This window comes from Marmota monax, unplaced genomic scaffold (genome assembly GCF_021218885.2).
Source record: "Marmota monax isolate L192 unplaced genomic scaffold, Marmota_monax_Labrador192_F-V1.1 WCK01_AAM20220418_F8-fsc00012, whole genome shotgun sequence".
In the NCBI taxonomy this organism is placed as follows: domain Eukaryota; kingdom Metazoa; phylum Chordata; class Mammalia; order Rodentia; family Sciuridae; genus Marmota; species Marmota monax.
In genome coordinates this window covers 18,079,931-18,107,613 of record NW_026695227.1, presented here as the reverse complement: position 1 = coordinate 18,107,613, position 27,683 = coordinate 18,079,931, and the positions used below count along the sequence as shown (strand labels likewise).

The 27,683-nt window shown below is 34.5% G+C and overlaps 1 protein-coding gene across 8 annotated transcripts in view; it reads left to right on the top strand.

The window, feature by feature from the left end:
• The window catches only part of Dennd5b (DENN domain containing 5B), a 185,584-nt gene that overhangs the window by 48,198 nt on the left and 109,703 nt on the right, over window positions 1-27,683 (top strand). For 6 of the 8 annotated variants that reach the window (XM_046435723.2, XM_046435725.2, XM_046435726.2 and 3 more), the window contains 2 exons: window positions 17,327-17,392; window positions 20,785-20,894. In XM_046435723.2, the coding sequence (XP_046291679.1) occupies window positions 17,327-17,392; window positions 20,785-20,894 (176 nt within the window). The remainder of the gene's footprint in view (window positions 1-17,326; window positions 17,393-20,784; window positions 20,895-27,683) is intronic. The other 2 variants (XM_046435724.2, XM_046435729.2) reach the window with 1 other exon arrangement.

Below are 27,683 nucleotides of genomic sequence, written 5' to 3'. Positions count from 1 at the left end.
GGCTAGATGTCCATGGTGGTTTCTCAGTTGACTTGGGTGACTCTACTAGCTGGGGGTCAGCCAGGCTTCGTCCCACTTCCTTGGGTCATCCCTCATTCCTCAGTAGTTTAACCCATGTACACTTTTATATGGTAGCTGGATTCGAAGTTAGAAACAACAGAAGTTGCCAGGATTCTTAAGAGTGAAGCCTAGTACTGTCACAGTAACATCTCAGTTACATTTTGCTGGTTAAAGCAAGTCATTTTTAAAAATGGGGGAAGGGTCATAAGGCCAGTCCAGAATCAAGGTGAGAGAAGTAGACCTCCTCCTCTTGATGAAAGAAGTGTTATTAGAAAGGAAAGAATTATTGGTAGTCATTTTTTGAGATGTTTTACTAAAAGAAAGTAGACCCTTAAAGTTCCTTAATAAACTAAAATTTGATAAAAATATGATAATTTATATTATTCCTATGTTTACTTTTTGTTTTACCATAGAATATGTTTTATTGAATTTCTTCAAAATAATTCAATTATAGAACCATACAGTAGAAGCAAGTTGTGGTTACTTGGTTGGGAAGAACATAATCTTTCAAATTAGTTTTCACTTGGGACCCAAGGGGAGGTGGCAGAGAATAGTTGGACATTAATTCCTTTGGGAGGATATAGCAACAAACTTTATGTCATTGTAATTAAAATTTAATATCACCATGGCTCCCCCAATTAGGTCAATATGTCACATGTCAGTCATGAGCTGCAGATGAGTTGGTGATAGGAGATCACAGCACGAAGTATGGGAAGAATTTACATCATGCTGTTTTTGTTACTCCTGTATTTACTCTTAACCATCCTTTCATCTTTTTTATTCTATGTATTAATTTATTCCTTACTACATGTATTCTGTTTCAGGTGTTGCTAAGACATGATACAAAACTGTTGAGATAAAAAGCTTAGGGCTGGGTATGGTAGCACATGCTTGGTAATCCTAGCAACACAGGAGACTGAGGCAGAAGGGTTGTGAGTTTTGAGTGATTGGTAAGTTTATTGCTAGCTTGGGCAATTTAGCAAGACCCTGTCTCAATAAAAGTTAAAAAGGGCTGGAGGTGTAGCTCAGTGGTAGAGCATCTTCTGGTTCAACCCCAGTACTCTCAGTACCACCATAACAAAAAGGCTCAGTAATTTTTACTTAAAAGACCATGTTTTAGCTTTTTCCCTGATGGGACTTAAAGAACCAACCTGAACATTCGTTGAGGAAGAAAGGTTTATTTAGGGATTCACTGTCTCAGAGGTCTTAGTCTGTAGAAGCAGGGCTCAAGGTGAACCAAGACATTGTGGGTGGAAGAGGATGTAGTGGACGGAAGCAGCCCATGATGATCAGCAAGCAGAGAGAGAGACTCCACTTGCCATATACAAATATATACCCAAAGCCACGCCCCAATTCCCACCTTGTTTAGCCACACCCTACCATTTCAGTTACCACTTAATTAATCCTTGGGGGGGCGGATTAAATCACTGATTGGGTTAAGACAGTTAGAACCCAATCATTTCTCCTCTGAACCTTCTTGCATTGTCTCACAGGTGAGCTTTTGGGGGACACCACATCCAAACCATAACAATGATCTAAGGTTGTGATGCTCAGTATGGGAGTCACTTAGCCTCATGTAGCTGATGACCACTTGGAACTTGCATAGTCTAAAATGAGATTTACAATACGTGTAAGATACTGGATTTCAAAGACTAAATATCTCACTAAAAGTTTTGTGTATTGGTTACATTATGAAGTAATATTTGGGGTATACTGGATTAAATATATCATTAAAATGAATCCTTCCTATTTCTTTTTACTATTTAAAAAAATTGTTTTTTAGTTGTAGATGAACACAATACCTTTATTTGATTTATTTTTATTTTTATGCGGTGCTAAGAATTGAACCCAGTGCCTCACATGTGCTAGGCAAACACTCTACTACTGAGCCACAACCACAGCCCCTTTACTATTTCTAAAATGTGATTACTAGAGAATATTTAATTACATATATGACTCACAATATATTTATTTTTTCTTTGCTAACTAAATTTTTTTCAGCAAAAGTATCTACTAACTATTTCTTGATCATCAAATATGTCATTTTAATTCATTATAAGTGTCTGGAAACTGAAAAAATACACAATTGTATCCCTGTATTTTGGAATAAGGTATAAAAGTTCCTTAGTTGATTCTATTAGTAAGAGCCTTAACACAGAATATCTGCAGGAGACTGTGGTTTCTTTATTGGTGCATTACAATCATACATAATAGTGGGATTCATTATGCCATATTTGTACATGTACATAACATTATTTTACCCATCTCATTCCTCAGTACCTTCCCTTTCCCTCCCCTGCAGGAGATGGGGTTTTACAGATAATGTCAATTCATTTGGAAGTCCATAAGTTGGATAATGTTTATTTACTCTTCTGCTAATAAATTATTTCTACAATAAGTTCCCAAGCTGGTGTAGACATTATCAAGAAATGTCTGCATAGGTAACAAATTCAGCAAATAGGAATGGCTGATACAGGAAAATGTCTTTGCTAATAGATACAGGGATTTTCTTTGGGTTAATGAAGGTATTCTAAAATCAAAAAGGGTTGATTTGTACACTCAATGAATACACTAAAAATTACTTAATTGTATACATTTTAAAAGAGTAGATGTTAGGGTATGTGAAATGTATCTCAGTAAAGCTGACCACTTTGCACATGCACATCTGCAGTTACTGACTTAATAGTCATTTAATGAAAATTAGGTGAACAAATGCACAAAAAGCAACCATATATTTAAGAAGAACTGTGATCAGACAAAATTGGACTGTCCCTTTTTAACTTCTAAAGTATTCCTATAGATCTGGTTGTATTTAGAGAACAATAGTGGCCTTCTTTTGTAGATACTTGTAAAGTTATTAGTCAGTGTCTATGAATTGCATATGTATATGAGATTGAATGTCTCATCTAAGTTCTAGTATAAATGTATGTGATACACTGGAAGATGTAAACACGATGAATTCAGACATTGGGTGGGGGATAAAAACACTTAAAATTTGATCATTTGATGTTGAGGAATTCATTCTTTAATGGAATTTTTAGACAGAGTTTTTTACATCTACTCTTGATCTTTTTAGGCATGTCTTCTGTTTCTGGTACCGTTAATTCATCCTTTAGAAAAATCATGCTCCCTAACTCACAAGAATACCCCAAGAGAAGTCATGTAATTGTTTTCAACTTCAGAGAGTAGCTAAGTATGCAGATTTCTTATTTGCTACCATCTGAGGCTAGTAATATATCCTGGATAGCTATCAAGTGCCCAGAAAGAAAGAAATACAATAAATTTGATGCATCTCTTTTCTCCCAATATGCCCTTTCTAGGTCATTTCCACAGGAGACGTGCTGAAGTCAGAAGAGAAGCTGACCTAAAATTTTACTATCATGAGCAAAACTCTTTGCATAGATTTTTACATAGCTGTTGCATTTGCCTTAATCCCTTTCCTGAAAAGCTTTGTTACCAAGGCCTTATTCTGGGGGTGCTTTCAGTAACCTTTCTGACACAGGTTTAATGCTGATTAGTCCCCAAACAATTCTAGGGCAGGGATCCCTGCCAGGATAAAGAATGAACAAAATTGGTTTTCACACAGGCCAGCTGCAATTGCTGCAGCTAGAGTCTGTCAAATGAGCACCGTTTTCTTGTTTACCAAGATGAGGTTAAATTAGCACAGCATGAAGCAAAAAGGATTTAAAAAAAAAAAAAACTAGCTATATTAGTCAAGTATTACGCATTGAGTGAAATTCAGATAGTTTTAATCAGTTTGAGATGAGAAGGTAATATATGATACTAATATATGATATATACTACTAATATATGATACTTTTAATCATATATTGATTAAAAGTCACTTGAAAGATTTGGTTGCTAATAATCCTAGTTAAAATGATGTATTTGAATAGTTCTTAAAAGCTTATATATTGCATTTGAGAAATGTCACTTAGCCTATATGTATTGAGTCTGTGCTCATGCTTAGCCCTGCACCTGGCATAAAGGTGAAGAGGTAGACATTTAATAGAGGACACTGTCTTTGAGTTTCTGGAGACTTTAATTCAAACCACAGCAACATCCATATCCTCTTAACGTAAAATAAGGAAGGCTGCATAATCTCTTAAAGATTATTCAAGCCTAATATTTTATGAATTATAATGATGAAACACTATTAAAAGGTTTGAATGGGAGTATCATGAGATTTATATTTGGAAAGTTTTCTTAGCTGTATTATGGAGTAGGGGTTAGTGGAGAGCAAGCCTGAAGATCAATAGAACTATGAAAACATTGATTGATTGATTGATTGATTATAGTGGGGATTGAACCCTGGGGCACTCTACCACTGAAATATACTCTAACCCCTTTTTTCTTTCTTTTTTTTTTTTTTTTTTTTTTTTTGAGACAAGAGTCTCATTAAGTTTCCCAGGCTGCCCTTAAACTTGCCATCCTCCTGGATCGAATCCCTAAGTCACTGGAATTTTAGGCATGAACTCCCATTCCCATCTCAATGATGACATTTATAACAATTCAGAAGAGAGATGACATGAATTGGATTAACGTAGTAGCACTAGGGGTAGAAAGAGTTGGATAGATTTTTTTTTAATTGGAGGTTAAATAAGATTAAATGGTTAAATTTAGATGTAGGGCAATAGAAAGAGAATTATATTAATAACTATAGAGTTCTTTAAACTCCTAATCAATACTTAACAATAGATTTGTGAAACTCAGGGTTTTTTTCAATGACAGATACAAGAAGATGCAGAACTCTTTATTTATTCTTTTTAGATATACGTGACAGTAGAGTGTATTTTGACATATTATACATACATGGAATGTAACTTATTCTAATTAGTATCCCAGTGGTTGTACATGATGTAGAGTTTCATTGGTGGTGTACTCATATATGAATATATGAAAATGTGTCCAGCTCAATTCTACTGTCTTTCCTGTTCCCATCCTCTCTCCCTTCCTTTCATTTCCCTCTGTTTAATTCATGAACTTCTATTATTCCCCAACCCCTTATTGTGTGTTAGCATCCACATATCAGAGAGAACATCCAGCCTTTGGTTTTTTTAGGATTGGCTTATTTCACTTTACATGGTAGTCTTCAGTTCTATTCATTTACTGGCAAATACCATAATCTGTTTCTTCTTTATGGCTGAGTAATATTCCATTGTGTACATGTATCACATTTTCTTTCTCCATTCATCTGTTGAAGGGTACCTGAGTTGGTTCCATAGCTTAGCTATTGTGAATTGAGCTCCTATAAACATTAATGTGGCTGCATCATTTTAATATTTTAAGTCCTTTGGGTATATGCCAAGGAGTGGGATTACTGGGTCAAATGGTGGTTCCATTCTACGTTTTCTGAGGATTCTCCATACTGCTTTCCAGAGTGCTTGCACCAATTTGCAGTCCCATTAGCAATGTATGAGTGAACCTTTTCCCCCACACCCTTGCCAACATTTATCGTTACTTGATCATTGCCATTCTGACTAGAGTGAGATGACATCACAATGTAGTTTTAATTTGCACTTCTCTAATTGCTAGAGATGTTGAACATTTTTCATTTTTGTTGAGCATTCATATTTCTTCTGCAAAGTGTTCAGTTCCTTTGCTCTTTTATTGAGTTATTTGTTGTTATTGTTGTTTTTGGTGTTAAGTTTTATGAGTTCTTTATACATCCTGGAGACTAGTGCTCTATCTGAGGTGCAGATGGCAAAGATTTTTCTCCCATTCTGTAGGCTCTCTCTTCACATTATTGATTATTTCTTTTACTGTGAAAAAGCTTCTTTGTTTGAAAACATTTCATTTATTGGTTTTTGATTTTACTTCTTGGGCCTTAGGAGTTTTGCAAGGAAGTCAGTTCCTAAGCTGACATGATGGAGTGTTGGGCCTAAGTTTTCTTCTAGTAGGTGCAGGGTCTCTGGTCTCATGCCTAGTTCCTTGATCCACTTTAATTTCAGTTTTGTGCAGAGTCAGAGATAGCAGTTCAACTTCATTCTGCTACATATGGATTTCTACTTTTCTTGGCACCATTTATTGAGGAGGCTATCTTTTCTCTAATGTATACTTATGGTCCCCTTGTCTAGTATGAGATAACTATTATTTATGTGAGTTTCTGCAGAACTAACTCTTAAGTCAGGAATTCCATTAGGCATGCTTGCTGTTATGCTTATTTACTGGGAAAAGTGAGCATTTTCATAAAATTTGGGAAAGTATTTAAGAAATAATCTTTATAATATTATACTGTTTTTATGGTATAACTTCAATTATTGTCATTTTCCTTTTAGAAAACACAGAAAGACTAAGCTTACCCCCGGTCACATATGGCTTAGTCATAATATATTTATGCTCTGGAAACCCAACAACTAAGAATCATTCTCTACATGATGAGAATATTCAGCCATCTTTATTATAGAGAACACTTTATATGGTAGAAGGGATTTCTTTCATTCTAGTTTATTTCCCCCTTGCAACAGAAGGAAGGGACAAGAGTATCTCAGGTTTTGACTTTGGTGAATATCATTATATCACTTGGTTTCATTAATTGACACAAGTAATAGAGGAAGAAGAGATAGTCCAGGAGATATATAAAGGGTTCATTTTAGGATACTTTGAGGGTTTTTTTTTTTTTTTTTTGTATTTGTAGATGGACAGGATGCCTTTATTTTATTTATTTTTATGTGATGCTAAGGATCGAACCCATTGCCTCACACATGCCAGGCAAGCGCTCTGCCACTGAGCTACAGCCCCAGCCTTACTTTGAGGTTTATTAGTTTGTGGTAGTGTGGTTTCCAATAGGCACTTGGAAGTACTGACCTGGAGAGAAGAATGACATATGTATGTGTGTGTGTGTGTTTGTGTGTGTGCGCGTATAGATTAGAAAGTCATTAATGTGGGTGTAGCATAAGCTGGTGGAGTGTACAGAGTAAGAAAACATGAGCAGTGGAATACAGATACATGGGGAGGAATAGAAGAGGAGAAATTATGGAGGTGACTGATAAACAAGTTCCTTTAATAACTGCCCAGTTTTTAAAAGTTGTCAGAGAAAAGAACACTTGGGTAAGGACAGCTGAACTTTGTAACTACAAATCTTGACTTCCACTTGGGGATCTCACCAATCTGCTGCTACCACCATGCTGGATTTGGGTAGTATAGCTCCTTCTTTACTACGCTAACCTATCTTAATTCTTATAACCAAGCATAGTAAGACTTTGCAAAAAACCCATAATGATAATAGAAAGAAATCATAAATGGAAAGGAACATAATTTTAAAAATATTTATATGACTGCTTTTATTGCTCCAAGAATCACCTGGTCTTTTTAGGCCCTTTGCAGAGTTCATTCTTTCTCAGATACAGAATTGCCATTTCACTGAAACTAAGATGTATCCCTGCATGGGAGGTTCTTTCGCTCACCAGTAAGGAAAGTCATTAAGTATATCTAGTTTGCTTGTGGTCTAGGCATAATGGAATGAGATCCAAAGAGAAGAAAGAGTTCCTTCTTCATACCTGTCTAAGCTCCATCTTTCATTTTTTCATGTCATCTGATATCTTCCTTCTTCAGGGGAAATAATACCTTTTTTATTTTTTTATTTTGAGACATGGTCTAGTTAAGTTGCAGAGCCTGACCTTGAACTTGGGATCCTCCTGCCTTAGCCTCCCAAGTCAGTGGGATTACAGGCATGCATCACTGAGCCTGGCTGGATCCTAGCTCATCAGCTTTATATTACAATATCAATTTTCAGGAAACACAGAAGAGAAAGAGGCATATTAAGCTATAGCATGAGATACAGTCAACAAAGTCTAAACTGTGGAAACTCTAATCAAGTTTTTCAACAAATAAGCCTCCTGTGGGAGGGGAAGGTAGGAAAGAAACCCTATGATTAAAAGAGACTTAAAAGCATATCAACACTATGGGGGTTGTGGCAGCACCACATAAAAATAAATAAATAGAATAAAGGTATTGTGTCCAACTACCACTAATTTTTTTTAAAAAGCATATCAGCACTAAGAAACATAAAACTATTAATAAGTACAAGAATAAAAACATATATTTTATATTTTTAGTAAAGAGATAAGCGGGTGAGAGGTGGGAGGAAGGAATAAAGGATTTAGGTCCCTCTCATTGTTTTTTTTCAAACATTTCTTTCCAGGTAGCCCCACTATAGAAGACAAAGTGAACCTTGATAGCTCCTAGGGGCCTTCCATGTGAACTTGAATTTTGCATTGTAGACCACATTATAAAATTGATATTCTTTGCTGTTTAAATAATATTCTAATACCAAAGTTTTCTTATATAATTGGTGTTGGAGAACAATGAATCATGTTTACTCTGTGAATTTGGTACTCTAATTTGAAAAACATGGTGATGTAATACCTTACATAAATCTTATTATACTGAATATTAATATTTGCTTTCTCATTGTCTTCTCTATTACATGCTGAGTTTCTTGAGTTCAGAGACTGGATCTTATTTTTCTCTATACTGTTGAAGGCAGTTTTACATCTGGTGTTCAGTGACATTTATTGCTTATTTGCTCAATGAAATTAAATCAGTGAATATTTTGTTAAAGAAAAAAAAGCATATCAGCAATTCATAAAATATGGACTTAATTTGAATCCTGATGTGTGCTGGCACATTCCTATAATCCCAGGAGGCTGAGACAAGAGGAGTGCTAATTCAAAAATGAATGTAAAAGTAAGGCAGTAGGGCTGGGGTTGTGGCTCCGTGGTAGAGCGTTCATCTGGCATGTATGAGGCACTGAGTTCGATCCTCAGCACCACATGATAAACAAATGAATAAATAGATAGATACATAGGTAGATAAAAGTATTTTAAAAAAAGGTGAGGCGGTAAGCAACTCAGTGAGACTCTGTCTCAAAATAAAATACAAAATAGGGCTGGGGATGTGGTTCAGTGATTGAGTGCCCTGAGTTTAATCCCTAGTACCCTATAAAAAGGGGACATTTATAAGATAATTGAAAAATTCAATAATAATCAAATATTTTATATTAGGGAATTATTGGTTTTTTAGTGTCATAATGGTATTGTAGTTATCTTATGAAACGGAGAGGGAGTCCATATGTTTTAGAAAGACATATTGAAATGTTTACCTCCTACCAGCTGAAGATAGGCTTAAACTTATTAAACTTATCGTTAATGACCTATTTTATTTTGGTATTAGTGACTTTTAAAAGTTTTTACATGTTGAATTTGAGTATAGAAGTAGAATAGTGCAGTGAGTTCCCATGTACCCATTAAAAAATTATCAATTCATACCAAGCATGTTTCTTTTGTACTCTGCCCCTTATTATTTTAAAGCTATTTTTGAACATCTTATGGTCTTCAAAAAATTCTTCAGTATATATCTGTAAAAGATTAGACCTCTATATTGACATTACCCTGAGGCAGTTATCACAACTAAAAATATTAAGTAATTCTTTAATATTATTAGATTGTGATTTAATATCCAGATTCTCGTTTGTCTCAAACATTTTACATCTTAAATAACCAAACATGACAATTCAATAAGTAAACCAAGTATGTAATATATCTTATGTTCGTAAGCAAAGTGATTTAATGTTACACAAATGATGTATAGTTACTAATTGTGAAAAGAATTTGCACAAAGCTTGTGAAAAATATGAAGGAAACCTTACATTTGTCAATTTGTCAAATATGATATTTTGAATGTAATGGGAGTTTTTAAAGAAAATACAAGTTATTAGAGTAGAAGCTATTGTATAAAACTATAGCTTCTATAAAGCTGCTTTTAGTTGAACAGTTTAAATTATAAAGTACATGAGAAAGAGTGTACAGGTGTAGGCAAGAAAATGGAGTAGGGTGAAACCCACAGGTAAACTTCAAAACTAACTTATCTTCTGAGTGTTTTTGAAAAAACACAGTGAAAATAGATTGTGACCCCAGGGGATAGGAAATATATGGGGTTTCCCCTTTTAAAATGTTCTCCTTTATAATAAAATTTATATTGTTGGAGATTTGAAAGATACTTCACAAAGTGCTCTTATAAAGGATTTTAAAATTTTATTTACAAACTGATGTTGCCAACTATACCTTATATTTATTTAGAAAATAAGTATTTAAAAAAGAAGTAAAAATTGGTTAACCTGTAAGGGCCTAGAAGTGTTTTCTGCAGCCTAGTAGTAATCCAGCACCCAGATCCTGTTTTCTTTCTTTTTTTCTTTTTCCCCCTGTACTGGGAATTTTACCCAGGAGCATGCTACCACTGAGCTATATCTTCAGCCCTTTAAAATTTGTATTTTGAGGCAAGGTCACACTGAGTTGCCCAGGCTGACCTTGAATTTGCAATCCTCCTGCTTCCTTCGGCCTCCTGAGTTGTTGGGGTGTGCCACCCTGCCCAGATCTGTTCCAGATCCTCCCTCCCTCCCTCCCTCCCTCCCTCTCTCTCTCTCTCTCTCTCTCTCTCTCTCTCTCTTTCAGTTGTAGATGGACACAAAACCCTTTGTTTTATTTATTTGTATGTGGTGCTGAGGATTAAACCCAGTGCCTCTTCCGTGCTAGATAAGTGCTCTACCTCTGAGTTACAACCCCAGCCCCCCAGATCCTCATTTCTAATGCCATTCTCCAATTAGAGGAATGAAGAAATCCTTGGAGAAATAATTGATTTCTAGAAATGGGGCAGGAAATATACAAGATGAGCTTTATACTGCCAGAAATTAAAGCCCTCAAAAAACCACACCAGGTCTAAGAGTATTCTCACAGTCATGTGGAAGGCCCTGGGTTTTATCCCTAGCACTGGAACCCTCCCCCCACCCATGGAAAATAAAACAAAAATCACATAGCTGAGGGTTTGAATCAAATTAAAGAGTTCTCAATGACCAAAACTGGAAAAAACAATTAAAAGCCCAAAATAAAAGAATATTGAATCATGACATAAAATATAACATAAATGTAATTATGACTCCATATTAGTGTAGATAAGTGATCAGATAATAAATTGGGAGAAGAGACAGATCTCCCTTGCAGGAGAATATTAAATAATTTTTGTAGATGCTCCACCCTCAAGGAGGTGAGACATAATTTCCCATTCTTTAAGTATGGGCTCAGTTAAGTGACTTCCTTCTGAACATTATAGTATAGCAAAGAGGAGAAAAAAAGAGAAACTTTACTGTGGAGAAACCTGACACTATCTCAGCCATTTGATCAAGTGATAACATATGGATAGAGTATACCCACAATATAATGTAATTAAAGTGGCACTTTACTTCTATGATCTTACTCTCCCAAACCTATAACCATAGTCTTATCATAAGGAAGATGTCAGACAAAATCCATTTGAGGAGCATTCTAAAAATACCTGATCAGTGCTCAGAATTGTCAGTGTCATCTAAAACAAGGAAAGTCTGAGAAACCATCATAGCCAAGAGGAACTTAGGGGAGACATGACTACTAAATGTAATGTGGTATTCTGAATAGGATTCTGGAATAGAAAAAGAGCCTTCGATAAAAACTCAGAGAATCTGGATAAAATTTAGACTTTTGTTGATAATTACATATCAATACTAGTTCATTAATTGTTATAATGTATTATATATATTGCTTATAGGAGAAATTGGTTGCAAGACATATGAGAGTTCTCTGTGTTCTTCCCAATTTTTCTGTAAAGTCACTCTATAAAAACTAAGTTTGTTTTTTTAAAAAAGTTAACTATAAAGTCCAGGATTCAAAACAAAGAATTAAAAAAAAATCTGATCCTGTGTTGCTGATGAATATCAGATAAATATATGTGGAATATATATAGCCTTATATTTGGAATATATAAATAGCCTTATATTTGGAATAAGGCAGGTATCAGGTTTTAACTTATATCCCAATACAACTTAGTAAATAAATAGAATGTTCAAAAGAAAATGGGCTTTTGTTTTTTATTCCTTTGATTACATTTCAGTTAATGTAGTCAGGGTTTTGAAATGAATCATTTTCACAACTGCTGTGAAGATGAAATAAATACATCTTACAAATCCTGAAGCATGTGTATAATTCAGACCTGAGCATACAGGTTCCATTCATCTTTCCATTTATTCAGTAAACATATGTGCCAGGCACAGTATTAAGTAGGTGTTAAGCTCTAAAGAAGGATAATATATTGAAGAACTTAAAATCTAAAGGAAGAAATAGCATTTAGCAGCTTTAATGCAGTATAGTAAATAAACAGCAGTATGCATAGAAATTATGAGAACAGAATTCCAAGAACTTCACATTTCTATTTCCTTAAAAAAAAAAAAAAAAAAAGCTCTATTAGGCTGTTTTCTATCTCCATAACAAATACAAGGCTGGGTACTTTATTCAGCTCACAATTTTGAAAGCTGAAAGTCCAAGATTGGGCAGCCCCATCTATTCAGCCTCTGGTAGATGGCTTCAAAATGGCTGCTGTAGCTTTCTCACAGCATTGTATCTAGGCTGTAAAGGTTCAAATCCCAGAAGAACAGGTGGAAATGCATGGCACTTTTAATGATCTCACCTTGGAGGCCATATAACATCACTTACACTGTATGGATGGAGTGTTTTGTTTGAGGCAGTTACATACGCCCTTCCAGGTTTAAGGGCAGAGAACATTGATTCTACCTTCTTTGGTGGAGTTTTAGAGGAACATGGGGAACAAGAAATACTGTTTTGGCCATGTTTGGAATACACAATCTGTTGTTTTATTATATCCCAAGAGCTTAGAATGGTGCCTTGCCTTGTAGAGTTTTTGTTTGTTTTAGTTCAAATCAGTTATATATAACAGTAGAAACTCTTTCATTCATTGTCACACAAATGGAGCAGAATTTTTCACTTCTCTGATTGTGCATTAAGTAGGGTCACACCATTCGTACAGTCATACATGTACTTAGGGTAATGATGTCTGTCTCTTTCCACTGTCTTTCCTACCTCTTTGCCACCTCCGCCCCACCACCCTGCCCCATTGTAGAGCTTTGTAAATGCCTGATGAATGAATGAATGAATGAATGAATGAAGTGAGTTTATTAGAAGAGGAGTATAACATATGACCAGTTTGTTAGGATATTGCCTCAGTATTCTAAGCTTGACTTGAGTAGAAATGGAAAGGAAAGACTGATTTGGAGATACCTAGGAAGTACAGATTGCAAAATTTAGTGACCATTTAAATATGGAAATAAAGTAGGGGAATCTGGGTTGAGAAGGGGAGAAGTCTAGAATCTCAATCTAGCAATCTAGAATGACTTACAGTCAGTCAAAGAGACCAGCTCTGTGCTAAAGCAAATATCATAAATAGGAGCAACTGGAGAGGCTGAAGCAGGAGGATCTCAAGTTCAAAGCCAGCCTCTGCAACTTAGTGAGAACTTGTCTCAAAAAATAGGAAGAGCTTGGGATGAGCACTCTGGGTTCAACCCCCAGTACCACAATAATAAATACATATGTACATTGATACATAAAAGTAAATTTTTAAAAATTGTGAGTATGAATCCCTTCTTGATAAAATTATTTTTAGTGTTAAATTAATCCCTGAAAGGGCTGAATAAATAGGTGGAAATACTTAGATGATTTCATGAACTGTGACACTGTTAACAGAGCAAAAGCTTTGAGAGAAAAGATCAGCTCAGTTTTGGAAGCACTGAAATTGAGGTTTTTGGTGCTAAGCCAGCCAAGTGAGATCCTTGAACTCAAGGCTGGAGAGCATGCTCTTAAAGATTTTCTTTAGTGTTTTTCTGGTGGAAGGAGAAAGGACAACTTTGTTTTCCCTTACAAAAGAGGAAATTTTTGCTTCTTTCAGTTCATTTTTATCCTTTTTGGTTGTTCTATTTATATTCATTTTGAAATGTAATTAAAATGACCTTTTTTCCTCCACCAAAAGTGACTTGGCTTTTTTCTTTTTTCTTTTTTTTTGGTACTGGGCAGTGAGCCTAAGGGTGTATCCCCAACCTTTTTATATTTTTTGTTTTGAGACAGAGTCTCACTAAGTTGTTTAGGGCCAAGCTGAATTGCTAAGGCTGGCCTTGAATTTCCAATCCTCCTGTCACAGCCTCCCTGATTGCTGGGATTACAGGCATGACCTACTACACCCTGCTCTTTTTTCTTTTTTAATGTTACACAGTAGCTTTGGAAATCCTAGTCTCTTTATAGAATTGGCAAGGTCTTAGTCACATAGATCCCTTTGTATTCTTCCTAATGTATGAGGAGCATGATTTCATATGTTGGTGTGTAGTACCTTAGTACCATTAAAACCTGAATCTTAGCTATCACTGAGCATGTTAGGAAAGGTCCTTGAAGATCTTTGGATAAAAGAACACACTGATGGCAGAGAAACTCTTGAGACCTTTCTTTTCTTTGTTTTTTTTTAAGCAATTTTTTTAATATTTAGTTTTTAGTTGTAGTTGGACACCATACCTTTATTTTATTTACTTTTATGCTGAGGATTGAACCCAGGGCCGCGCACGTGCCAGGTGAGTGCTCTACTGCTGAGCCACAACCCCAGCCAGAGACCTTTTCTACTTAGCAAAAATCACATGAACTGAGCCATTCTGGCTTCTGACCACTTCAGATAATCATCGGGATATTATTACTTAACATTTTATTCTTAACGGAAAGAGAATTTCCCAGTGAATCTTGTTACTGACATTTCTTAACAGTTTTTCAGCGTTAGAATAACTTAATAGACCATGAAGCAAGATGTAATGTTTCACTAACCCCCATCCCCATCTTGTTATTCATATCTTTAATTTAAAGAACTTTGAGCCAGGCATGATTACTCAAATCTCAGTGACTTGGGAGACTGAGGCAAGAGGATTGCAAATTTGAGACCAATCTCAGCAACTTAATGAAACCCTGTCTCAAATAAAAAGTAAAAAGTGCTGGGAATGTAGCTCAGTGGTAGAGTACCACTGGGTTCAATGTGGAGTACCAAAAAAAAAAAAAAAGAGAGAGAGAGAGAAACTTTGTTGATTCTTACATACTATTTTTTTCTTCCAAAGAGGGGAAGAGGAAGAAAGCAGTATTCCATATAAGTTGATCGATACCCTGTATAACCTAAACTGAACTGCTCATGCTTTTGACTCCTTATAAAATTTTAGAAAGAGATTTTGACAACAAAAATTAGTTAATAGAAATGGAAGAAAAGGTCTACCTTTAGCTCTGAGCAGACAACTACTTCTTTGAGTTATGTAGCAGAAAAGTTTCAGTATGAATCATCTTAGAACAGCTCTGTAGGGTTGTCACTATAAATATTTTAATGGTAAGTGACTTTCTTTTGTTCCTGAAGGCAAAGTATTGTTCTCTTGGATGTTTCTTTAGCACAGAATGCATTAATTAGAAATAGGGGCAGATTGGCCTTATATTGTATGATAAAATACAACATGAGTACTAATATTAATATGGTCTCCCAGAAATATATTGAATAAATGATTCTCGTAGAAGGTAGATATCTAATAATAATTATGTGTTCTTATTGTAATAGAAAAAAGTCTATATTGGATATATGAGAAAACTTTTGCTCAGAAATTATGATTGGATATAGGCTATTAGATTAGCATATTTATTCAAAATTAGAATCTTGTTTTCTAGGCTGTGCTTATTATTTGAAAATCACTTCAATATTCTTTGAATAATAAAAATGACACTTGTAATCCCAGCTACTTGGGAGGTCCAGGTAAGAGGATCACCCAAGTTCAAAGCCAGCCTGGGCAACTTAGGAGACCCTAAAAATTGTTCCAAAATAAAAAGGGTTAGGGTTGTAGCTCATAGGTAAAATGCCCCTGTGTTCAATCCCCAGTACTAATAAAATATGAAAATTTTTAAATAATAAATATAATTTACAAGTATTGTTGAACATATAGTACTAAACCTAAAAAAATGCATACTTTCATTATATCAGGTATAATAATGACTTTTTTTTTGAGAGAGAGAGAGAAAAATGAATCTTTTTTTTTTTTTTTTTTTTTATAGATGGACACAACACAATATGTTTATTTTTATGTGGTGCTGAGAATTGAACCCGGGTCCCACCCGTGCTAAGTGAGCGCTGTACCGCTGAGCCACAATCCCAGCCCACAATAATGACTTTTTAAAAGTTTTCTTGTTTCATATTTTATTACAAAAGGAATAATTTGATTAACATGGGCTGGAGCAAAGACTTCTTTATTCTACAGTATCAGAGAACTCTAGATCGTGGATTCATTGCTAAAGTTATTTTTGCAAGTAAATAATCTGTTGTATTCTATTCTTGATGCCAGGATGTATAGTTGCCTAACACTGCTGCCGTATATTAAAGGCATGCCTATCACACCTGACTTTGGAATATAATTTTTCAAATATACTTGTTTTTCTTGAGAATTTTTAAATAAACAAAAATATTGAGAAAATAGTTAGTTCCTTAGTTTTTAACCTAATATCCCTTTTCTCTTGGAAGATCCCATCCAGTATGCCACATTATATTCAGTCATTGTGTCTCTTGGGATTCCTCTTAACTAAACACTTTCTCAGACTTTTGTTGTTTTTGATATCTTTGACAGTTTTGATGAGTACATATCAGGTATATTATAAGTTATTTCTTTTAGAATTTGATGTTTTAGTTATGGTTAGATTGGGGTTATAGGATTATATTATTTTAAAGCTATGTTTATCCTTAGGAGAATTGACAAACTGTCTTCCAAAGTGGCTGTACCGTTTTGCATTCCCACTAACAATAAGAGAGTTTGTCGTTTCACAACCTTGTCAGCATTTGGTATTGTCGGTTTTTTGGACCTCAGCCATTCTAGGTATGCAGTGGTTGGAATACAATTTTAAAATTGACCATTTTGTCTTACTATTATTATATCTCACTATAGAAGCATTAGCTTTCTTCTCTTGATATTTCTCTTGAAATTAGTCTGTTTTTTTTAACCTTTATTTTATATATTTTTATTTTTATGTGGTGCCAGGGATCAAACCCAGTGCCTGACGCATGCTAGGCAAGCATTCTACCACTGAGCCACAATCCCTGCCCTTGAAATTAGTCTTTGGAGAGGATGTGTGTGGTTTTTCCCCATACAAATAATTGTTACTGGTATTTAAATGTCCTTTCACTATTAGGTTAAAATTGCCTGTTCTCTTTTGCTTTCCTATCACTAATAGCTTATAAGCTACATTCTACTGGTGTTAAGCTGTACTTTTTTGATGTTAATGTCTTGTTTAATTGTTTTTGTTTAATTTTTTATTCTCATTTTCCATTCTTCAAAGTCAGTTTTGCTTTTTTGTTTTTCTTTGTTCATAAAGCTTTTTGTTTCTGTTACATTATGTAGTTTTGTACCAATGGCTAGAAGCAGATCGTCATAGCAAGAGCCAAGAAGCTACAAATACGACTTCAGGTAAAAATAATAGTTAAAAAAAAAGGGTGGGTTACTAGAAATCTTTATTGTAATTTACCCCAAGCCCATTATAAGCATTTCCTTATTTAGTTTTGTTTGGAGAGATCATCTAAAGATCATCTTATTTTGTATTCTGTTCTCTTGTCTGCGTCTTAATTTTCATAAAGACCTCATTTGCTTCAGGCCTTGAAAAAATGTATTCACTAGTCTTTAAGCTGTCTTGGCATATATTTCCTACTTTCTTAGGAGAGAAGGCTTAATTGCATCTTAAATTTAGTTGATTATTTAGTAATACTACTCAATCTATATATAATTATGGCAAGGATATTATTAATATGTAAGCTCATTTTTTGGAGTGTTTTTGGCAAGTCAGTCGCCAAGATTGAACCCAGGTACCCTCAAGAATATTACTATTGCTACAAATTTATAATTCTTGTTTGTTTAAGTATAATTTTTAAAAGATAAACTTTAGCTTAACTGAAGGATATTTATATATAATTCCATTTCCTGGGAATCCAGATTTTCAGACCTAGTCATTTTTTCTGTTTAGTCCTAGCAGTGAATTCGAAGTTAGTTTTATAAAACATACATTCAAAATGTGAAGAGTAGGTTGTTCTTCCTAGATATTCTTCTCTGGCTGGTACTGCATCCACTCATTTCTGAATCCCTAACAGTGATATTAGAATTTCAGAAAAGTTTATTCTTTCCCTCATTTCCTTCAAAATAATATTTGCCAAGACCGCTGTATATTTAAGAATGATCTTTCCTATTGCTCCCTCTTTAATGGTGTTAAGAGGTGGTGATGGTGGTAGAGGTGGTGATGGTGGTAGAGATAGTGGTGGTGGCAGTGGTTTTGTTTTCTTATACTTGAGTTACTGTTTTGTGTATTTTATGTTTTTATAATTTTGGAGGTAATCTCTTGTTGCTTCGATGATCCTCAAGAAGTTGTAGCATTAGGTAATAGAACAATTATATTGAGAATGCACTTTTATGATTTTTCTGATATATCTTCTGTCCCATTATTAACTTGATATATGAATAAAGATAACATCACTATTTTTACCAAAAACAGGCAGGAAATCATTAAAAGGTAAGTGTTGCAAGGACTTATATCCTGGATTATGTGCTCTTTCTACCACTGTTATAGTGTTTCATATTTTACTAAAATTTATGGATGATAAAATCAAGCATTTCTGGTCTGTGATGGTGGGCATAGGAAAGGGTTTCTTATGACTCTATGTTATCTCAAAATATGCTTGTTGCGGCATCAGTAGCACAGTCAGCAGCATAGTTTTTTTAGAATCAGAAGGGAATTTTTGTTTTATTTTGCTTTTTCTTAGCCCTAAAGTAAAGTAAATTTTGTGTTCACATTAAAATTTTATATCAGCTTAAGGACATCATTTACCCTGAAGTCAACAGTTCTGAACTTTGACTTTGGTTCTGAACTTTTAGCTACATTGACTGATGGATAGTTTCCCATGTCTCCATTGACTTTTTGGTATTTATATAACCTTGGATCATGGTGCAAAAATTGATGAACTCTTCTTAGGGGTTTCTGTTCTTTAACAGTTTCTCTTCTGGAGGTGAAAGCTCTCTACTCTTAGAAACTGAAGTGTGGAATGGAAAGATGTAGGGATGTAGTACTTGCCTAAATCAGAGAAATCCAAAGGAAAATGATCATTAACCAAATACTTCAATTAGAAACAGTACTTTAGGGCTGTGGTTTGGCTCAGAGTAAGAGCACTCGCCTAATATGTGTGAGGCACTGGGTTCGATCCTCAGCACCACATAAAAATAAAATGAAGATATTGTATCCACCTAAAACTAAAGTAAATAAATAAATATTTTTGAAAAAGAAACAGCACTTTAATTGCCTCTGTAAATACATTTAAATTATGTGCCCTTATTCATAAAAGCTCCTATGTATTTCATATTGCAGTCTCCAACAAGATTTTATAGTGTGACTTTTCCCTCCTTCTGTGATCTGTTAAGTTTTGCACTCAAAGGTGTTTTAATAACTATTCATATTTTTACCCAAAATGGAAATTGAGTCACAAGATGTCAGAGTATGACTTGTAATTCAGATTGCCTAGTGATATTTTTAATTATGCAAATACTGGTAAATGGCATTTATATTTTGCTATAACAGCTAGTATTTTGCACTTAATTAGAACTTTGAAAGTAGAAAAACACAGGAGACAGGAAGAAATTGCTTCAAGTTTCTAATTCCTTGATCTCAACTTTTTGACATTGGAAATTTAAGATCCATTCATCTTAAAACATTTTATGAAACTAAGGCATTTGGGAATAACAGGTCTTATGGGAATTAATTTAGTCAAGGAGATAAAGAACTGATATGACAGCTGTTATTGAATTTTTTACATAAAATATAGTCTAATCTTTGCAGAATTTTATCAGGTGATGAATTTAACTTAGAATAGTTCATTGTTTAAAAAAGGTTAATGTGTTTAATGTGTTCTGTCCACTAAATTAGATAACTCAATAATAATGTTTCTTTTTTTTTTTTTTTTTTCTTTAAACTCCCTATGGTAGTTGGGGAATCAGAACTTCACAGTTGCTAAGCAAGCATGGTACCATTGCTCTGCATCCCCAGCCCCTTTTAGCAGTGATGTTTCTAATTTTGTATTAAGGAAAAGAGTGTCCAACTGAAGCAATAGAAAAATATATAAGACTCTTAGGTTTTATATTACCTAAGAGTCTATATATAAAATCACATATATTAGAGAGGGTTTTTTGTTTGTTTGTTTGTTTTAGAAATTCAAACAAAATTGCCTCCTGTGTGCACTGTAACATTGGGTCTATCTGTGTATGAATATATAGATATAGATCATAAGAAATAAGATTAGCTTAAATCAGGATGTTTCTTTAGTAAATTAAATGTTTCCATATAAGAGATTTATATTATCATATATTGAAATGAATGCAATGATTATATTATAGCAGAGATTATTTTTACACTTGATTTTTAGTATTAATTGTAAAACTACTGTTTTTAAAATTCAGATTCTGACATTTCTGCATTTCTGTTTTTTTGATGCTGGGAATTGAACCCAAGAGCACTTAATCATTGCCCCTTTTTGTATTTTATTAGAGACAGGATCTTGCTGAGTTGCTTAAGGCCTTGCTAAGTTGCTGAGGCTGGCTTTGAACTCGAAATCCTGATGCCTCACAGATTCTAAAGTTTTAAATTCAGTTCTCTTATTAACAATTTGCCAGTTATCCAGTGGGAATTTTACAACTCAGATTATTGGAAGTAGAACTCGAATCACATTTCAACATTATAAGTAAATACTCTACAAAATAAATATAAAACTATAATGTGATTTGGAAAAGGTTCTAGATATTAACCAATTATTAATTATTTGTTTTAGGTGAAAATTTTGACCAGAGTCCTTTGAGAAGAACATTCAAATCCAAAGTTCTGGCCCACTACCCTCAGAATATAGAATGGAATCCCTTTGATCAAGATGCAGTGAATATGGTATGTTCCCCCCACCTTCATTCTCTCTTCAGCCTTCCTTTTATTTTACTAAATGGCAATAATGACTATATTTTGAATGTCTATGTTATTTCATTTAATTATCTTTCATACTTTATAGATTTGGAAACTGAAGTACAGAGAAGTTACTTGCCCAGGATTCTCACATCTAACAAGTTTATACAACAGACCCCCAAAGCCCATTTTTAAGCTATGTTGTAGGTTTGTACTAATACAGAGATGCCTTGATAAACACTGAAATTACTCTGTTTGCCTGATAGAAGAAACATGGTTTCAGTTTTTATGTTTTAAGAAATGTTGTGTGGAGGGCCTATCATTTGTCATTTTCACAGACAACATGAAGATGGCAAGGAACTTAAATACTTCGTTTAGACATGAGTATGAATTTGTTATAAAGAATGGTAATCAATATAAGTTAACCAGAGGTGATTAAAAGTTTCCTTTAGAGATTCTTAAAAATAAAGTAGGTCATAGTTTTCTGATCACTTTAGGAAGAGTCCTTCTTAGAAGCCTGGATACTATTTTGAACCTCTATCAACTCTGTGATTACATAATTCAAGAGGCCCCAAACTGAGCAAATGAGACATCAGTCTTGATAGACACAGAAAAGATTAATGATGAACTGAGACGCTATGATAGGTATAGTTCTTTTTGAGAATTTAAAAAGAGAACTGGAAGACATAAAAAAAATCCCATTATGATCTGATACTTTTGGAAAAGAAAATTAATATTTAGTAGATGCCTGCCAGGTACTTCAAGGTGTGTTATTTTCACATACATGTTTACATGTACCCAGTGAATTCTTGTTCACATTTTATGGAGATTAAGTAACTTGCCCAAAGTCATGCAGTGAATATTTGAGGCCAACCCCTGAACATTTTTACTTTCTAGCTTACTTTTTTCCCCACTCCCCTGCTGCTTTCTCTAGAGAAAAACTATGTTTTGGTTTGCATCAGAAATGGTATGGGGTACATTTAACCCTTGGTAATATCACAGTAAAAACTTTGCAGTCTGAGGTTGCTCCAGGAAAGGGAAAGGAAAAGCATGGTGCTTTTTGTAAGAACTGATGCCTAAAGCACTTAGCACTTCAATTTTGATTCTTTACAGCAAAATGTATTTCCCCAAACTTATCCAATACTAAAATAACCGGAGTTGACATTTTGTTGGAAATGAATACTGTGAATGCTTAGTTTTATCTTTGGCGAAAAGAGTATATAGATAGTGGGTAGAGCACAATCATTAGTTATCTTTGGGAGACTTAGAGGACTCTGACTAAATAGATAACAGACAGCAGTGGCAAAAATAATTTATCAGCTGCCTACACCAGCAAATTAATAGAGAGGTATTAAGGAAAAGAGTGTCCAACTGAAGCAATAGAAAAATATATAAGAATGTGAATAGAGGTTAGAACTTAATCTTCTTAATTTAGTAAGATATTTCAAAGTATAAATTATTTTGTGAGAAATCAGAATAATGTCCAAAAGTAGGCTCTTCCTACAGTATTAATCTGTAGTCATTTGAACAAAAAGCCACAGTTGGTGTATTTTCTCTTAGTCAATTAAATGAATGAATAGATGTCCATGGGTAGCTTTTGTTTTTGTCTGAAAAGCATTCATCTTTAAAGCAGTTATCAAATTCTTTGATTGTCTTTGGTATTTTTTTAACCTCTTGTTTCTGAGGTTGTTTTATAAAAGGAACAAACATTTTCCTCTAAAAAAATAAATGAAAAGACTGTGTTTTGATGGTTAAATACCACATGGCATTTTTTTTTTTTTAACTACAAATCTAAAAGGATTTGCTTGTACTCCTGGAAAATCTTCAAAAGCATCCCATTAAACCAGTTTGTGTTTGAGTTATAGATTTATTGCCCTTAATTTTGTCTTTGATTTATTAGTAAGTGCATTTGTATTAAGCTATAATTTATTCTTGCCTAAAGTTATAAAGCTTTATCTTGCCTTTAGCAAAATCCCACTCCAAGTTATTGCCTTCTGTATATTAGTCATTCCTCTTTTAAGTAACAGTGGTGATTTTCATAGAGGTCATTAATTTCACAAATAAATTAAGAATACAAAGCAATGAACTTGGTTATATAAAAAATTCCATATGTTTGAGTAGAGTGCAAATATAATACAAAATAAATATGTGACAGGTGAAATTGTTTCTAAATTAATTGCTTTTTATGTCTTGGTTGCCAGTTCAGAGATTTTTATGAAAAAATTATTTGAAGTATCGTAAAACAGAACAGTACAACCAACGTTCATATACTCAATACATAGTATTAACCCATATCAACATTGACATGTTCACTTTAGCTTTACTTGTTGTTTTAAATGGAACTAAGCATTGCAGAACAGAGCCAAAATTCTTCCACTGTCTCCCACCAGTCCCATTTTCAGCTCTCTTTGAGGTAACCTGAATATTGGCATCTATGACTATTCATATAATGTTCTAGTAGATAGATCTTATTCTTAATAAGAATGCATGGTACCTAGGAATTTTTAGGAAGAAGAAATGATCACTATCTTTTTAAGCAAGTTATATGAAATATAAATATTCCATTTTATATATCTGTCCTAAACAAAATAATCTGACAAATGATGTTTTAATTAAAAGTGTAATAACTACTATAAAGTTCTTTGCAATCTATAAAGCTGTAAGTTTGCAGTTTACTTTGATCACAAAGAAAGATAGAGTAGAATGATGAGCAAAGAGTAAAAGGTAAAATGTTGGCAGAAGACAACTATTCAGATGTCCATCTTGCAACATTCAGAGCAAAAGGGGAGATACTTGTTACATACTTTTTATATACTAAACAAGTATTTAAATTTGAAATGGATAACCGAAAATGGCACTCAGAGGTTTGATATTATAATGAAAGTAAGGCTTTGTTTTGACTCATTTAAGTTTATGCCTTACTGTAAAATCATAGGATTGGGACTAATTCAGCCGTTGCTCATGGGCCCCACCTGTTTTCTTTAACCTTTTAGCTAGAATATTTCACTGGCATCTCAAGCTTAGCATGTCTAAAATTGAATTCACAGTCCTTCCCATTAATCTTGGACAGTGAATGGTACAGCCATCCACCTAGTTGCCTAAGCCAAAATCTGAAGGTTGTCCTTGAAAATTCTTTTTCTCCCTCTCCCCTATATAATTAATTATTTATCTGCTTCCTCTGTTTCCACACACCCACCTTAGCCCAAACTACCAAGATGGCTTACCTGGACTCCTACAGTCAAACTGGTCTTCTGCTCCTATCCATCCCATTCTTTTTTTTTTTTTTTAAGATAAGAAGTACTTATGCTTTTTTTTTTTTTTTTAAGAGAGAGAGAGAGAGAATTTTTTAATATTTATTTTTCAGTTTTCAGTGGACACAACATCTTTATTTTATTTTTATTTGGTGCTGAGGATAGAACCCAGGGCCCCACGCATGCCAGGCGAGCACGTTACTGCTTGAGCCAAATCCCCAGCCCCATCCCATTCTTCACACTATCACTCTTATTTATGCTGATGTTTTTCTTCTTCTACTTCTCCTTTACCTAGTGAATTCTAATTGATCTTTAAGATTTCATTTTAAACATGTCCTTAGAGAAGCCATTCCTTTCCACTGCCCTCTTAACTTTCTAACAGGTCTCTTGGTACATTGCACCTTTTTGTAGCACTTGTCCTAGTTACAATTAAATAATTAATTACGTAACTAATTATGTAGATGCCTCTATATTTCCTGCAATAATGTAAGTACCACTAGGACAGACACAGTTTCTCTTATTCCTTGCTAGGTCCCTAGCTTTGCACAAATCATTGAATGCTCAAATCATTTATTAAATGAAGAAATGCTTGCTTGTTTATTTTTTTAATTTTTTTTATATTTATTTTTTAGTTATCGGCAGATACAACATCTTTGTTTTGTATGTGGTGCTGAGGATCGAACCCGGGCCGCCTGCATGCCAGGCGAGCGCGCTACCGCTTGAGCCACATCCCCAGCCCGAGCTGCTTGTTTATAATACTTCTGTTTCTTATTCTTGTCTGTTCAGGTGCAAAATCATCTCTTAAGCAGTAGTAGTTAGGTACTTTTTCTTCTCCCTGTAACATCTTGAACACACTCCACTGTAGCACTGATCATAATGTTTTGTAATTGTTGGTTTATATGTCTGTTTTTCCTACTAGAATGTGAGCTCTCTGAAGGAAGGGATTATTTTTATGGCTTCTTTAATTAGTTGCCAAAGTCGGCGTAATGCATGGAATAAAATAAATGTTTATTAAAAGAGGGAAAGAGAGAAGAGACAAAAGGAAAGGAGGGGGAGGGATAAAGGAAGGCAAACTGACCAGCTCTTCTGAATAATTTTTTTTAATTTGAATAATGAGGGAGAGGCCATGGAGCCTGAGAACTGTAGAATATGGAAAAGTGAATTTTAAAACTCTGGCCAACAATAAAAGAGGGGGAAAAAAAAGGAAAATGGAAAAAGAATAAATAAATAATTAATTTTAAAAATTCTAGCCAAACTGCCTAAAAGGGTCCAGAGAGATGAAGATATTTGTTCACTCTAACTGGGACAGGTTCAGACAGCATTGTTATCATCTTTTGGCTAAAGTAATTTAGTTAAATGTGGCAATCTGGTCATAATATTACAACTCTAATTTTTAGTTATTTTATTGTGGAAAGGTGAGATGAGATATTATTAGTAATAGCAATATTAAGGGATAACAATAGAGTATTAAAATACAATGGTAGGTTCTGGTACATACCTGAAATCCCAGCTGTTCGAGAGACTAAGGCAAGAGGATTGCAAGTTTGAGGACAGCCATAGGAACTGGGAAAGCAGCTGGGCATGGTGGCATATGCCTGTAATCCCCGTGACTTGGATGGCTGAGATAGGAGAATTGCAAGTTCAAGCCCCGTTGCAGTATCTTAGCAAGGCCTAAGCAACTTAATGAGACCCTGTCTCAAAATATAAAATGAAAAGGACAAGGGATGTAGCTCAGTGGTAAAGCACTCCTTGATTCAATCCCCAGTACTCCAAAATAATAAAAATGAGAAAGCAATAATATTTTTGAATTCATGGTTTCCAGATTAGAAATATACCTTATTTTTCTTATTTGTAGGAAGAGCATTTAAGAAAAAAAATTACATCTATTATTTGCAGCATAGAAAATCTTTCTTCACTTTGCATACAACTTTTGGCAAGCTTTTCTTGTAAATGCTTGAATATGTGCTCAAGAAACCTACAAACCTTTAAGGGAATATTTGGCAACTGTTTAAAAAAACAGTGTGAACTGTGATTTTGTGGTTTACTATGTTCAGAAAAGCCTATCAACAAAAGTAAATCTTTCTTTTTTTTAACATTTATTCTTAAGTTTTAGGTGGACACAATATCTTTATTTTACATTTATGTGGTGCTGAGTACCGAACCCAGTGCCTCATGCATGCTAGGTGAGCACTCTACCACTGAGCCACAACCCCAGCCCCAACAAAAGTAAATCTTTATGTTGATTTTGGAAGTCTCTGTATAGTTTACTAAAAAGAGAACTTCAGGCTAGATCAAGAGATGAACTAAATCTAGGTCCTGTACCCAAGATTTTTTGTTTGTTTTCTTTCTCATTCTTTCATTCATTCAGCAAATACTGATGTGCCATGCACTATGCTAAACAACTTGAAGTAACCTGGAGCAATAGTAATTCACATCATCCCTTCTATAATCTTTATTGACTATAGTAAATGTGTCACATGAGTTCATTTATAGTACCAGCACAGTAATTCATTGCTTATTGTTATAATAAAAACAGCTTTAAATTGAATGCAGGGTCTTGAAAGGATCCTGCCATGTGCAGCCTTTCATTATATAGTTATTTCCCAAGATTAGGAATAAGCAGTTTTCCGTTTAGCAAATCCAGGTATTCATCAGGTTTATCTAAGTCTATGTCTTTTTGGGGGCGTATGGGGTGTGGGGTACCAGGGATTGAACTCAGGGACTCTCAACCATTGAGCCACATCCCCAGCCCTATTTTGTGTTTTATCTAGAGACAGGGTCTCACTGAGTTGCTTAGTGCCTCGCTGTTGCTGAGGCTGGCTTTGAACTCATGATCCTCCTATCTCAGCCTCCTGAGCTGCTGGGATTACAAGCATACACCACCCCACCTGGTTTAAGTTTATATCTTATTCTATGCAGATATACATAGCACTTTAATTCTTGTTAATATATATATAAAATTTAACTAAATCTACCTTAGTTCTCTCCTAGTCTTATATTCAGTGATGTGAAACATAAAGACATTTTTACTGGTATACTGATGCTGTTCTTGAACCTAAGTCTGCCTGCTCACCCTTCAAAAGCCAATACTTATGAGATGAGAGTTAATATGGAGGAAATCAGTTTGTTTAAGGACTGACCCAGAGAAAATTGGTGGAGTCTATCATCTTGGGAAAGTCAGGTACACAAAGAGCTTTTATAGGGTGGGAAAGGAAGGAGAGTGGGCAGGCAGAGTGTATTGAATGGAGTCTTTGTAATTCAGGGCATGTGTCTATGTCCCACTCTCCCCCACGTCTTGGGCTGAAACTTTGGAGTCAGTCTTGACCTCCTGGGGCTAGTTTTTGCAGTTTTTTAGACAAACATATTACTTTTCTGCAAGTAAACCTCATAGCAGTTTAATACTTTGTATTGGTTGATGCACAGGACTAGAATAAAGAGGGGCATTACACATTCTGACATTATCTGAAGGGCATCAGATGTTGGGTTCTATAAACCTACAAAAAGTTTATTTACTAATTAACATCTT